Source organism: Bufo gargarizans, chromosome 6 (assembly GCF_014858855.1).
Source record: "Bufo gargarizans isolate SCDJY-AF-19 chromosome 6, ASM1485885v1, whole genome shotgun sequence".
Taxonomy (NCBI): Eukaryota; Metazoa; Chordata; class Amphibia; order Anura; family Bufonidae; genus Bufo; species Bufo gargarizans.
This window is the reverse complement of record NC_058085.1, coordinates 378,203,024-378,216,033: the sequence shown is the minus strand read 5'-3', so window position 1 is coordinate 378,216,033 and position 13,010 is coordinate 378,203,024. Positions and strand designations below refer to the sequence as shown.

Genomic DNA, 13,010 nt, shown 5'->3' with positions numbered 1-13,010 from the left:
TATAGTAGTTATAGTCTTGTACATAGGAGCAGTATTATAGTAGTTATATTCTTGTACATAGGAGCAGTATTATAGTAGTTATATTCTTGTACATAGGAGGCAGTATTATAAGTAGTTATAGTCTTGTACATAGGAGGCAGTATTATAGTAGTTATAGTCTTGTACATAGGAGGCAGTATTATAGTAGTTATATTCTTGTACATAGGATGCAGTATTATAGTAGTTATATTCTTGTACATAGGAGGCAGTATTATAGTAGTTATATTTCTTGTACATAGGAGCAGTATTATAGTAGTTATATTCTTGTACATAGGAGCAGTATTATAGTAGTTATATTCTTGTACATAGGAGCAGTATTATAGTAGTTATATTCTTGTACATAGGAGCAGTATTATAGTAGTTAATTCTTGTACATAGGAGCAGTATATAGTAGTTATAGTTCTTGTACATAGGAGCAGTATTATAGTAGTTATATTCTTGTACATAGGAGGCAGTATTATAGTAGTTATATTCTTGTACATAGGAGCAGTATTATAGTAGTTATATTCTTGTACATAGGCGGCAGTATTATAGTGTTATATTCTTGTACATAGGAGCAGTATTATAGTAGTTATATTCTTGTACCTAGGAGGCAGTATTATAGTAGTTATATTCTTTACATAGGAGCAGTATTATAGTAGTTATATTCTTGTAATAGGAGGCAGTATTATAGTAGTTATATCTTGTACATAGGAGCAGTATTATAGTAGTTATATTTGTACTAGGAGCAGTATTATAGTAGTTATATTCTTGTACATAGGAGCAGTATTATAGTAGTTATATCTTGTATCATAGGAGCAGTATTATAGTAGTTATATTCTTGTACATAGGAGCAGTCTTATAGTAGTTATATTCTTGTACATAGGAGCAAGTATTATAGTAGTTATTATTTCCTGTACATAGGAGCAGTATTATAGTAGTTATATTCTTGTACATAGGAGCAGTATTATAGTAGTTATACTCTTGTACATAGGAGCAGTATTATAGTAGTTATACTCTTGTACATAGGAGCAGTATTATAGTAGTTATATTCTTGTACATAGGAGCAGTATTATAGTAGTTATAGTCTTGTATATAGATGGCAGTATTATAGCAGTTATTATATAAATTATACTCTTGTATACAGGGGGTCCATGTGCTTTACAGGAGTTTATAGTGCCTGCGACGCGATTAACCGCCCGCCGGTTACAATCTTCCCAGCTTATTCCGGCGGCAGACATGACATAGAATAACAATTAATTCATGTTTTTCTCTGGTCTTTTCCCATGATGTAGACCAATCACACAGATTCAGAACAGCCAGAAGATGAACAGTGAATCCTCAGCGAACTTCTGTTTTCAGCAAATACTCATTTGCAGTTTTTTTTTAATTATGTTTCAATGCAATTATTTTGGTGCCGAACTATTATCTGCCTCTAATTATGAGAGTGATATGAATGGTAATTAGTCGGCTATATATACCCGGCTGGTGTTTATCAAGAACAAAGTGCAGATGTCTGTCACTCAGCGGATACAGGTGACATATTCCTGGTGAAGTATGTGTGGAATATGAGGAGGTACTCCTGTGGGTGGTGGTAGTCAGCGGCTGATGGGGGTAGCAGCAGCACCTGTGAGGAAGTAATTATTTTTACGACACATTGTGCCACGTTCATGTCTATGCTTCTGCGGTATGTAATCTCCGTTCTATGCTGCACACCCATACAGTGTCCCTGTCTGCAGTCCTTTTGCTATTAACCCTCTGTTTGGTACTTTCCTGTCTATGGGCCCTAAGCTAAATGTGCCAGAAATCGATGTACCTGCTGAGCACATTTATTGCGTCTTGCTCGACCGCGGCTTAGCAGGAAAGGGGCGCCACAAATTTGGCAAATATTCCAAAATAGGCCAAGCAGTTAGTTGGTATAAAGTGTCTAAACCCCGTCTGCACCACTGTGATAACTTTGGCGCATTTGCTGGCCTATGTTTACACTGCTTGACCATTACACCAGTGCATGATGGGGGATGTAGTACTCTGGCCTCATCATAAATCACCTGCCTCCTCCGGTTCTCCTTTGGCAGCTCGGAGCTAACGTAGATTTCAGTCATCGAGGGGCAATTACTAAGGGTTTTAACTATCGTGGCGTAAAAAAAGTCTCCAATTGTGGCACACGCCATATCTGCCCCATAATCTGCGACTTTCTGAGCCTCTCGACGTTTCTGAAGTGGCCAGACCAGGGCTTAGCAGGAGGGGCACGACCCGCGGGATCTACTGGAGCTGCGTAGACTTCAGAGACGTGACATCTCAGTCTGGCGATGAATTACCCGGAGCCGATGTGCGATGACACCTTTTTGTAGACTTGGCGAGGGAAGCGTAAAATGCAAATTGCGACAAAAAAAAATCTCAATGCATTGAAAAGTCTTAAATCAGATGGATTTGCGACTTTTCTCTGCCAAAAAGGGGCGTGAGGGGAACGGCAGTCCCTACAACGAGCAGTCGCTGCGGTTCTAGTCGTTAGTTCTGTGAAATAAATCTTTGGAGTCGCAAAGTCATGAATTTTATTCACTTTTATTAAAAGTAACATCATCATCATAATAATCACTAATAAGAAAAAATAAGTGACGATTGTGGAGAAGGAGCGGAGTGCCCCCATTATATCTCCACCTCCTCCCAGCAGCGCCGTGCCGTGTCTGATCCACATGAAGGGTTAAGTCACATACAAGGTGGAGGACATGACACACCTGTTCTATGATCTCACATATGGGGACGGGATACAAGCGGAGAGCCCCTCCCCCTACAGACAAGGTCACATGCTCCTTACTGACCGCACGTGCCCACCGGCATTGGCGCTCAATGTGCGCACCGCATATATCACCCTATGGCGCCATTCTTATCTGATACAACTTTCTCCTGCTTCTTCTCCAGATAAGGGGGTGTGGCCAGACGGCCGCCACCTCGTCCCCTCTTATTTACATGTATGTATGACAAGCTCCGCCTCCTCCGCTTGCACTATCGGATGGACCGTTAGCCGGCGCCAAACTATGTACACGTCATGGTGAACGGAGCCGTCAACCCGTTCAAAATTGCCAGTCAATAGCGCTGTTGGTTGTTGCGTTTGCACCACTTTTTGCAGTTTATCCACCAATATCGGATACGACGGCTCCAGCCATTAGCGACCTGTGCGCCATTTGTTGGCATGAACAGCGAGAAGAGACATAAGCCGCATTAAATACCGCGCGGTCCTGCGCTCAGGTCTGTTGCGTCTCCTCCGAGTGCGGCACGGGGGCAGATACTTTCTTTTTTCAGACTTGGGTTTATCAATTCACAGTCTTATCTGACATGAAAGCGATTACGCAGGACCCCCCGATCCTTCTCCGTCTGTCCCCCCCCCCTCTCCCCGCGAGAGCGCCGTCAGTGGCTGCCGCACTACAGGAACAGATGCCGCAAACCAACTGCATTATGTTCAGGCCGGGTCCAGCGTCTCCGGTGCCAAGATTCCTCCTTTCTACCCTGCCCGGGATTAATCTCGTCCTCGCAGGATTAGGCGCCGGCGCTTCATTAAGGCGAGCGCGCCGCTTGTTTCCGTTTCATGTGTACACAAGTTGTTTTCAATTAACTGTAACAGCAATTAAGCTGCCGGCGCGTTCTTCCAGCACCGCGAGTCCAGTTATACGGCGGCCAGGACATGAATATTCATGAGCCACAATTACAGACACCCAGGCAAAAATCTCTGTATTAAACGGTTGGACTCTGATGTCTCCGGCCCGGCGGACGCCTCGTGATCTCCAGATCTATGGCGCCAGAAGAAGACGCTCATCCTGCCGCTACCAACCCTGGGCTCCTCGCACCCCAAATCTCTACCTTCCCCCAATCTAATCTCGTAAAACTAAGGAACGTACATTCCAGCATCTGGGAGTTTTGGGGCCTATCTACAGGACGAACGGGCATACCGAGCGCACGCGGGAATGACAGAAAACAGACGGCGGAAGGAAACGTACCCTAATACAAGCCTCCCCGTCGCCCGGATCCCTGTGCCGCGCACAACGAGGTATTTACATTTGGCTTCGCCAGAGAACCATATTCAAAATAAAAAAATAATGAACAAAAAGCTATAAATATACACAGAATAAAAAATAAAGTAGCAAAAAAAAAACTTTATCGACAACCAAATGTACAAACTCTCTTTAGAACACAAGACATGCCCAGAACCAGGGGGGTTTATCAGATCGCAACAGGAATCACACAGCCCCTCCCCCGAGGACCCCACAAAAAAGCGTTTGGTTTTCTTCTGCTTCATTCATTCTTGTTCTGGAGCGGCAAATTCAGATGAAGGAGAAGGTAGGAAAGTGAGTAATATTCTTCATATGGAATATAGATTTATATAGAGATTTGAAGAGGTCCATGAGGAGCGCGGCAGCTATAACGTCAGGAGGGCGCAGGCGAGGAGCAGAGAGTGCGTCGTGCTCAGCAGGAGGAGGGCCGTGCCGGACCAGACGCCAGGCGCATCGCTGCCGGAGATGTGGCCGCTGGAGGATCGTTCCACTATGTCTTTTCCAAGCGACTGCTGTAAGAGACAAGGACACGTGCGTCAGCGCCGGAGCCCCCGCTGCGCGGGCTGGTAATAAAGCCGAATCCCTGGACGACATACAGGTCTAAAAATAGAATTTCTGATTTCATTCCTTGCCACATGCAATATCTATGATTGCTGTCAGTGAATGGACACATTCCTACTTACATCTAGAGCAGGGGTCACTCCAGCCGTTCTGAAACTACAACTCCTAGAATCCCCCTTTCACTTCTATGGGCGTTACAAAACCACATAAGTAAGGTGCATGCTGGGAGCTGTAGTCTCGGAGCAGTTGGAGTGCCGACGGTTGCCGATCCCTGATCTAGGGGCTGGAATCCTGTACAGACCTAATACGGACCATAACGCAATCCTTTAGAGACATTCCGTTATTCATTCCATCATAACAGAAGTCTATGGGCTGTATAACGGATCTGTCCGGTTTACGTCATGCAGGAGAGGACTCCATCGTAACGTAAACCGGACGGATCCGCTCATGCCTAGTCACAATGTATCAGTGCAGGTATAACGGATTCTTTTGGAGAACTGCCTCAGGCTGATCATTTACAAAAAACGCCATTTTACGCCGGTCTTCGCTTCCCCCCCCCTGCGCTTGCGGAGAAAGTGCCAAATTACGACGAGGCTCAGGCTCATGTGCACCACCAGCAGAACGTGCGCCTTCAGTAATTTTCACTTTTCATGCCTCTTTCCAGGTGTAAAAAATAAATGTGTTGGGGCTGCGAATCCCAAGTGGTAGCAAAAACACCCTTGCAACCAAATATTGCTGCACGAAAACGGGGCTTGCAACTATTTTCATGCCAAAAGCTGGCGAAAGAATATTCGTAAATGACCCCCAATATGCCCTGAGAACGTCAAATGTGCCCGGTTTAACATAAGCCACATATTCAGAGTCTGCATATATCTGCGCGGTTTCAGAGCGCTACTCGAGTCTTGTGCTCGTCTACCACAGTTCCACAGCTCTGCTGCATCTCTATCTGCTTTTTGCTCTGCTGCATGGTGAGGACATTGGGGGTCATTTACAAAGACTGGTTACGCTGTCTCCAATTCCCCCCCCCCGAGGATGCACATGTGGGGGCCGATGGTGCAGCCCCTGTCCCCGACGCTCCCAAGTGGCGAAGACGTCAGTAAGACATCACGGGTGACAAAATATTGTTGCACAAGCAAAAAAAGTCTTCTACGGGGTCTGGAGACTAACTTAGCACTGTAAGGGCTCATTCACACGAGTGTATTTTCTTTACCTGTCCGTTCCGTTTTTTTTAGCAGACTGTATATGGAACCATTTATTTCAATGGGTCACAAAAAAAAAAAAAACGGAAGGTACTCAGTTTGCATTCCGTTTCCGTACGTCCGTTCCGCAAAAAAATAGAACATATCCTATTATTGTCCGCATTACGGACAAGGATAGGACTGTTCTATGAAGGGCCAGCTGTTCCGTTCCGCAAAATATGGAATGCACATGGACGTCATCCTTATGTTTTGCGAACCGCAAAATACATACGGTCATGTGCATGAGGCCTAAGTAAGTGACCCCCGTTCTGTCCATTGATGGGGATTTGAGACACGTGAGGACGTGAGGCGCTCGCCGCTCTTACCTCCGCCAGGCACAGCTGCGAGTCCACGGAGTTGTTTGATTTTAGCTTCTGCGCCTAAAAAAATAAGAAGATAAACAAATAAAAGAAACAGAAAATTTAAAAAATTTAGGTGTTTGAGGACTTTGATTAGCGGAAAACATGAAACAGCGCCAATTGCTTACAGCGAATAAATGGCACAAAGCTGCCCTTAGTTACAGGACTTTAGGTGGTGAAATGAATGAGATCGACAGCAGCAGCATCGTCATCGGCTACTAATTAGCGGCTCCCGGCACCCGACAGCTCATTATAGCGACCGGATCGTATACCGATGGCGACTGACAAACTGTACAATCATTATTGACTATCCGAGAAGAAAATACAGAAGCAGCGCGCACCACTGCCAGCCACCACCCCCAGCTTATATCAGCGCTGGAGCGTTATAAGAGGAGCGGCTGATATCAGTCACATATGATGTAATGTCTCTGGAGGTTATATCAGCGCTGGAGCGTTATAAGAGGAGTGGCTGATATCAGTCACATGTGATGTAATGTCTGGAGGTTATATCAGCGCTGGAGCGTTATAAGAGGAGCGTCTGATATCAGTCACATGTGATGTAATGTCTCTGCAGGTTATATCAGTGCTGGAGCGTTATAAGAGGAGCGGCTGATATCAGTCACATAGGATGTAATGTCTCTGGAGGTTATATCAGCGCTGGAGCGTTATAAGAGGAGCGGCTGATATCAGTCACATAGGATGTAATGTCTCTGGAGGTTATATCAGCGCTGGAGCGTTATAAGAGGAGCGGCTGATATCAGTCACATATGATGTAATGTCTCTGGAGGTTATATCAGCGCTGGAGCGTTATAAGAGGAGCGGCTGATATCAGTCACATAGGATGTAATGTCTCTGGAGGTTATATCAGTGCTGGAGCGTTATAAGAGGAGCGGCTGATATCAGTCACATAGGATGTAATGTCTCTGGAGGTTATATCAGCGCTGGAGCGTTATAAGAGGAGCGGGTGATATCAGTCACATGTGATGTAATGTCTGGAGGTTATATCAGCACTGGAGCGTTATAAGAGGAGCGGCTGATATCAGTCACATGTGATGTAATGTCTGGAGGTTATATCAGCGCTGGAGCGTTATAAGAGGAGCGGCTGATATCAGTCACATAGGATGTAATGTCTCTGGAGGTTATATCAGCGCTGGAGCGTTATAAGAGGAGCGGCTGATATCAGTCACATAGGATGTAATGTCTCTGGAGGTTATATCAGCGCTGGAGCGTTATAAGAGGAGCGGCTGATATCAGTCACATAGGATGTAATGTCTCTGGAGCTTATATCAGCGCTGGAGCGTTATAAGAGGAGCGTCTGATATCAGTCACATGTGATGTAATGTCTCTGGAGGTTATATCAGCGCTGGAGCGTTATAAGAGGAGCGGCTGATACCAGTCACATGTGATGTAATGTCTGGAGGTTATATCAGCGCTGGAGCGTTATAAGAGGAGCTGCTGATATCAGTCACATATGATGTAATGTCTGGAGGTTATATCAGCGCTGGAGCGTTATAAGAGGAGCGGCTGATATCAGTCACATAGGATGTAATGTCTCTGGAGGTTATATCAGTGCTGGAGCGTTATAAGAGGAGCGGCTAATATCAGTCACATATGATGTAATGTCTTTGGAGGTTATATCAGCGCTGGAGCGTTATAAGAGGAGAGGCTGATATCAGTCACATGTGATGTAATGTCTGGTGGTTATATCAGCGCTGGAGCGTTATAAGAGGAGCGGCTAATATCAGTCACATATGATGTAATGTCTCTGGAGGTTATATCAGCGCTGGAGCGTTATAAGAGGAGCGGCTGATATCAGTCACATAGGATGTAATGTCTCTGGAGGTTATATCAGCGCTGGAGCGTTATAAGAGGAGCGGCTGATATCAGTCACATAGGATGTAATGTCTCTGGAGGTTATATCAGCGCTGGAGCGTTATAAGAGGAGCGGCTGATATCAGTCACATGTGATGTAATGTCTCTGGAGGTTATATCAGCGCTGGAGCGTTATAAGAGGAGCGGCTGATATCAGTCACATGTGATGTAATGTCTGGAGGTTATATCAGCACTGGAGCGTTATAAGAGGAGCGGCTGATATCAGTCACATAGGATGTAATGTCTCTGGAGGTTATATCAGTGCTGGAGCGTTATAAGAGGAGCGGCTGATATCAGTCACATGTGATGTAATGTCTCTGGAGGTTATATCAGCGCTGGAGCGTTATAAGAGAAGTGGCTGATATCAGTCACATGTGATGTAATGTCTCTGGAGGTTATATCAGTACTGGAGCGTTATAAGAGAAGTGGCTGATATCAGTCACATGTGATGTAATGTCTCTGGAGGTTATATCAGTGCTGGAGCGTTATAAGAGGAGCGGCTGATATCAGTCACATGTGATGTAATGTCTGGAGGTTATATCAGCGCTGGAGCGTTATAAGAGGAGCGGCTGATATCAGTCACATAGGATGTAATGTCTCTGGAGGTTATATCAGCGCTGGAGCGTTATAAGAGGAGCGGCTGATATCAGTCACATGTGATGTAATGTCTCTGGAGGTTATATCAGTGCTGGAGCGTTATAAGAGGAGCGGCTGATATCAGTGACATATGATGTAATGTCTCTGGAGGTTATATCAGCGCTGGAGCGTTATAAGAGGAGCGGCTGATATCAGTCACATGTGATGTAATGTCTGGAGGTGATATCAGCGCTGGAGCGTTATAAGAGGAGCGGCTGATATCAGTCACATGTGATGTAATGTCTGGAGGTTATATCAGCGCTGGAGCGTTATAGGAGGAGCGGCTGATATCAGTCACATAGGATGTAATGTCTCTGGAGGTTATATCAGTGCTGGAGCGTTATAAGAGGAGCGGCTGATATCAGTCACATGTGATGTAATGTCTGGAGGTTATATCAGCGCTGGAGCGTTATAAGAGGAGAGGCTGATATCAGTCACATGTGATGTAATGTCTGGAGGTTATATCAGGACTGGAGCGTTATAAGAGGAGCGGCTGATATCAGTCACATGTGATGTAATGTCTGGAGGTTATATCAGCGCTGGAGCGTTATAAGAGGAGCGGCTGATATCAGTCACATAGGATGTAATGTCTCTGGAGGTTATATCAGCGCTGGAGCGTTATAAGAGGAGCGGCTGATATCAGTCACATGTGATGTAATGTCTGGAGGTTATATCAGCGCTGGAGCGTTATAAGAGGAGCGGCTGATATCAGTCACATAGGATGTAATGTCTCTGGAGGTTATATCAGCGCTGGAGCGTTATAGGAGGAGCGGCTGATATCAGTCACATAGGATGTAATGTCTCTGGAGGTTATATCAGTGCTGGAGCGTTATAAGAGGAGCGGCTGATATCAGTCACATGTGATGTAATGTCTGGAGGTTATATCAGCGCTGGAGCGTTATAAGAGGAGCGGCTGATACCAGTCACATGTGATGTAATGTCTGGAGGTTATATCAGCGCTGGAGCGTTATAAGAGGAGCGGCTGATATCAGTCACATATGATGTAATGTCTCTGGAGGTTATATCAGCGCTGGAGTGTTATAAGAGGAGAGGCTGATATCAGTCACATGTGATGTAATGTCTGGAGGTTATATCAGCGCTGGAGCGTTATAAGAGGAGCGACTGATATCAGTCACATAGGATGTAATGTCTCTGGAGGTTATATCAGTGCTGGAGCGTTATAAGAGGAGCGGCTGATATCAGTCACATGTGATGTAATGTCTCTGGAGGTTATATCAGTACTGGGGACCCTGCTCCTTACACTATGTAACTCTCATCTTGTGACCCCCCACGGGATCAGCACACTGCTCTCCAGGAATGCTCTGTGCTGCTGTGGATAATTAACAGTGGTTGCGGGGGATGCGGGGACAGTTTCTGATAAAATTATAAAATCTTTTCAGTTTGAGTCCTCGCCATACTGAGCGCCACTAGACGACACACCCGTTACCCAGACACATCACATCGACACCCGTCCTGTTTCCCTGGGGAGATGATAGATGGAGGCGCTGTGTGCTCGCGGTGCGGTTAAACACACTGCGATCTGCCGCCATCGACTCCATTGTTCCTCCGTTACTGGTTAACGATTAACAGAAATGACGCAGAATCCGTCCCCGCGGTATCACACGAGGCGATGCACGAGTCCTGATCACCGCATTTTCCTTCTGCCGCTGCAAAGCTGCGCTAGAATACACAGTCCTCACTGCTGTGCAGACACAATGGAGAGGACTCCTGTGCGCGTGCACTGCGGCCCTGACAGCGGGAGCAGGAGTAAAGTGAAAAACCGCCATCGAGGACTCTGTGACACAACTCATGTAATACCGCCGATAATAGTCCAGGATCCTGGGGACAGATTCCCTTTAATACTGCGCCAACCATGTGCATTTTTATCACCATCACATATTCCCCCCTTATCAGATCGTACACCGCCCCTCCCCCGCACCCATTTAATCTCAGCATTAAAGGACCCCCCCAGCCCCGGACTCCTTCCTTCTATTTATAAAGGTGTTAGTGGTAATGGAAGATCCTAATCACAGAGATTAATGAGGCTCTTACACCCCACAGTCACCGACTAATTGTCTCATCGAGCGCAGGAAACGTCCTCTAATGTACAGAGGGAGGGGGAGCGCGAGCCCCCCGAGATCAGATAACGATGGGGACGCCTGACAACGAGTACAGCGAGGGGCACTGTGGGTAATGTACCCCATATTACAAGTTATATCCAACATGCACATATATCATATTATATTCTGTATTATACTCCAGAGCTGCACTCACTATTCTGCTGGTGCAGTCACTGTGTACATACATTACTTATCCTGTACTGATCCTGAGTCACATCCTGTATTATACTCCAGAGCTGCACTCACTATTCTGCTGGTGCAGTCACTGTGTACATACATTACTTATCCTGTACTGATCCTGAGTTACATCCTGTATTATACTCCAGAGCTGCACTCACTATTCTGCTGGTGCAGTCACTGTGTACATACATTACTTATCCTGTACTGATCCCGAGTTACATCCTGTATTATACCCCAGAGCTGCACTCACTATTCTGCTGGTGCAGTCACTGTGTACATACATTACTTATCCTGTACTGATCCTGAGTTACATCCTGTATTATACTCCAGAGCTGCACTCACTATTCTGCTGGTGCAGTCACTGTGTACATACATTACTTATCCTGTACTGATCCTGAGTTACATCCTGTATTATACTCCAGAGCTGCACTCACTATTCTGCTGGTGCAGTCACTGTGTACATACATTACTTATCCTGTACTGATCCTGAGTGACATCCTGTATTATACTCCAGAGCTGCATTCACTATTCTGCTGGTGCAGTCACTGTGTACATACATTACTTATCCTGTACTGATCCTGAGTTACATCCTGTATTATACTCAAGAGCTGCACTCACTATTCTGCTGGTGCAGTCACTGTGTACATACATTACTTATCCTGTACTGATCCTGAGTTACATCCTGTATAATACTCCAGAGCTGCATTCACTATTCTGCTGGTGCAGTCACTGTGTACATACATTACTTATCCTATACTGATCCTGAGTTACATCCTGTATTATACTCCAGAGCTGCACTCACTATTCTGCTGGTGCAGTCACTGTGTACATACATTACTTATCCTGTACTAATCCTGAGTTACATCCTGTATTATACTCCAGAGCTGCACTCACTATTCTGCTGGCGGAGTCACTGTGTACATACATTACTTATCCTGTACTGATCCTGAGTTACATCCTGTATTATACTCCAGAGCTGCACTCACTGTTCTGCTGGTGCAGTCACTGTGTACATACATTACTTATCCTGTACTGATCCTGAGTTACATCCTGTATTATACTCCAGAGCTGCACTCACTATTCTGCTGGTGCAGTCACTGTGTACATACATTACTTATCCTGTACTGATCCTGAGTTACATCCTGTATTATACTCCAGAGCTACACTCCCTATTCTGCTGGTGCAGTCACTGTGTACATACATTACTTATCCTGTACTGATCCTGAGTTACATCCTGTATTATACTCCAGAGCTGCACTCACTATTCTGCTGGTGCAGTCACTGTGTACATACATTACTTATCCTGAGATACATCTGTATTATACTCCAGAGCTGCACTCACTATTCTTCTGGTGCAGTCACTGTGTACATACATTACTTATCCTGTACTGATCCTGAGTTACATCCTGTATTATACTCCAGAGCTGCACTCACTATTCTTCTGGTGCAGTCACTGTGTACATACATTACTTATCCTGTACTGATCCTGAGTTACATCCTGTATTATACTCCAGAGCTGCACTCACTATTCTTCTGGTGCAGTCACTGTGTACATACATTACTTATCCTGTACTGATCCTGAGTTACATCCTGTATTATACTCCAGAGCTGCACTCACTATTCTTCTGGTGCAGTCACTGTGTACATACATTACTTATCCTGAGATACATCTGTATTATACTCCAGAGCTGCACTCACTATTCTTCTGGTGCAGTCACTGTGTACATACATTACTTATCCTGAGATACATCTGTATTATACTCCAGAGCTGCACTCACTTACTGTGTCTGGGTTTTTTGTCCTTTTGTACTGGATGTTTTTAATACATTTATAATAAAGGATTGATATTTTAGGACGTGCTGGAGAAATCGCTGCTTTCTTCACTGTACTGAGGCAGGCTATCCTGTGCGGGGTGTCCGGCTGCACCCCGTCACATACATGCTACATACACCGCGCTCACCTGTATGAGGCAGGCTATCC

At 45.3% G+C, this 13,010-nt stretch overlaps 1 protein-coding gene across 1 annotated transcript in view; it reads right to left on the bottom strand.

Moving 5' to 3' along the window:
- Window positions 1-4,146: 4,146 nt before the first annotated feature.
- GFRA1 (GDNF family receptor alpha 1) overlaps window positions 4,147-13,010 on the bottom strand; it is a 162,558-nt gene continuing 153,694 nt past the window's right edge. The window contains exons 8-9 of the mRNA XM_044300273.1: window positions 6,190-6,243; window positions 4,147-4,576 (exon numbers count right to left, since the gene is read on the bottom strand). Of these exons, the coding sequence (XP_044156208.1) occupies window positions 4,430-4,576; window positions 6,190-6,243 (201 nt within the window). The 3' untranslated portion in view covers window positions 4,147-4,429. The remainder of the gene's footprint in view (window positions 4,577-6,189; window positions 6,244-13,010) is intronic.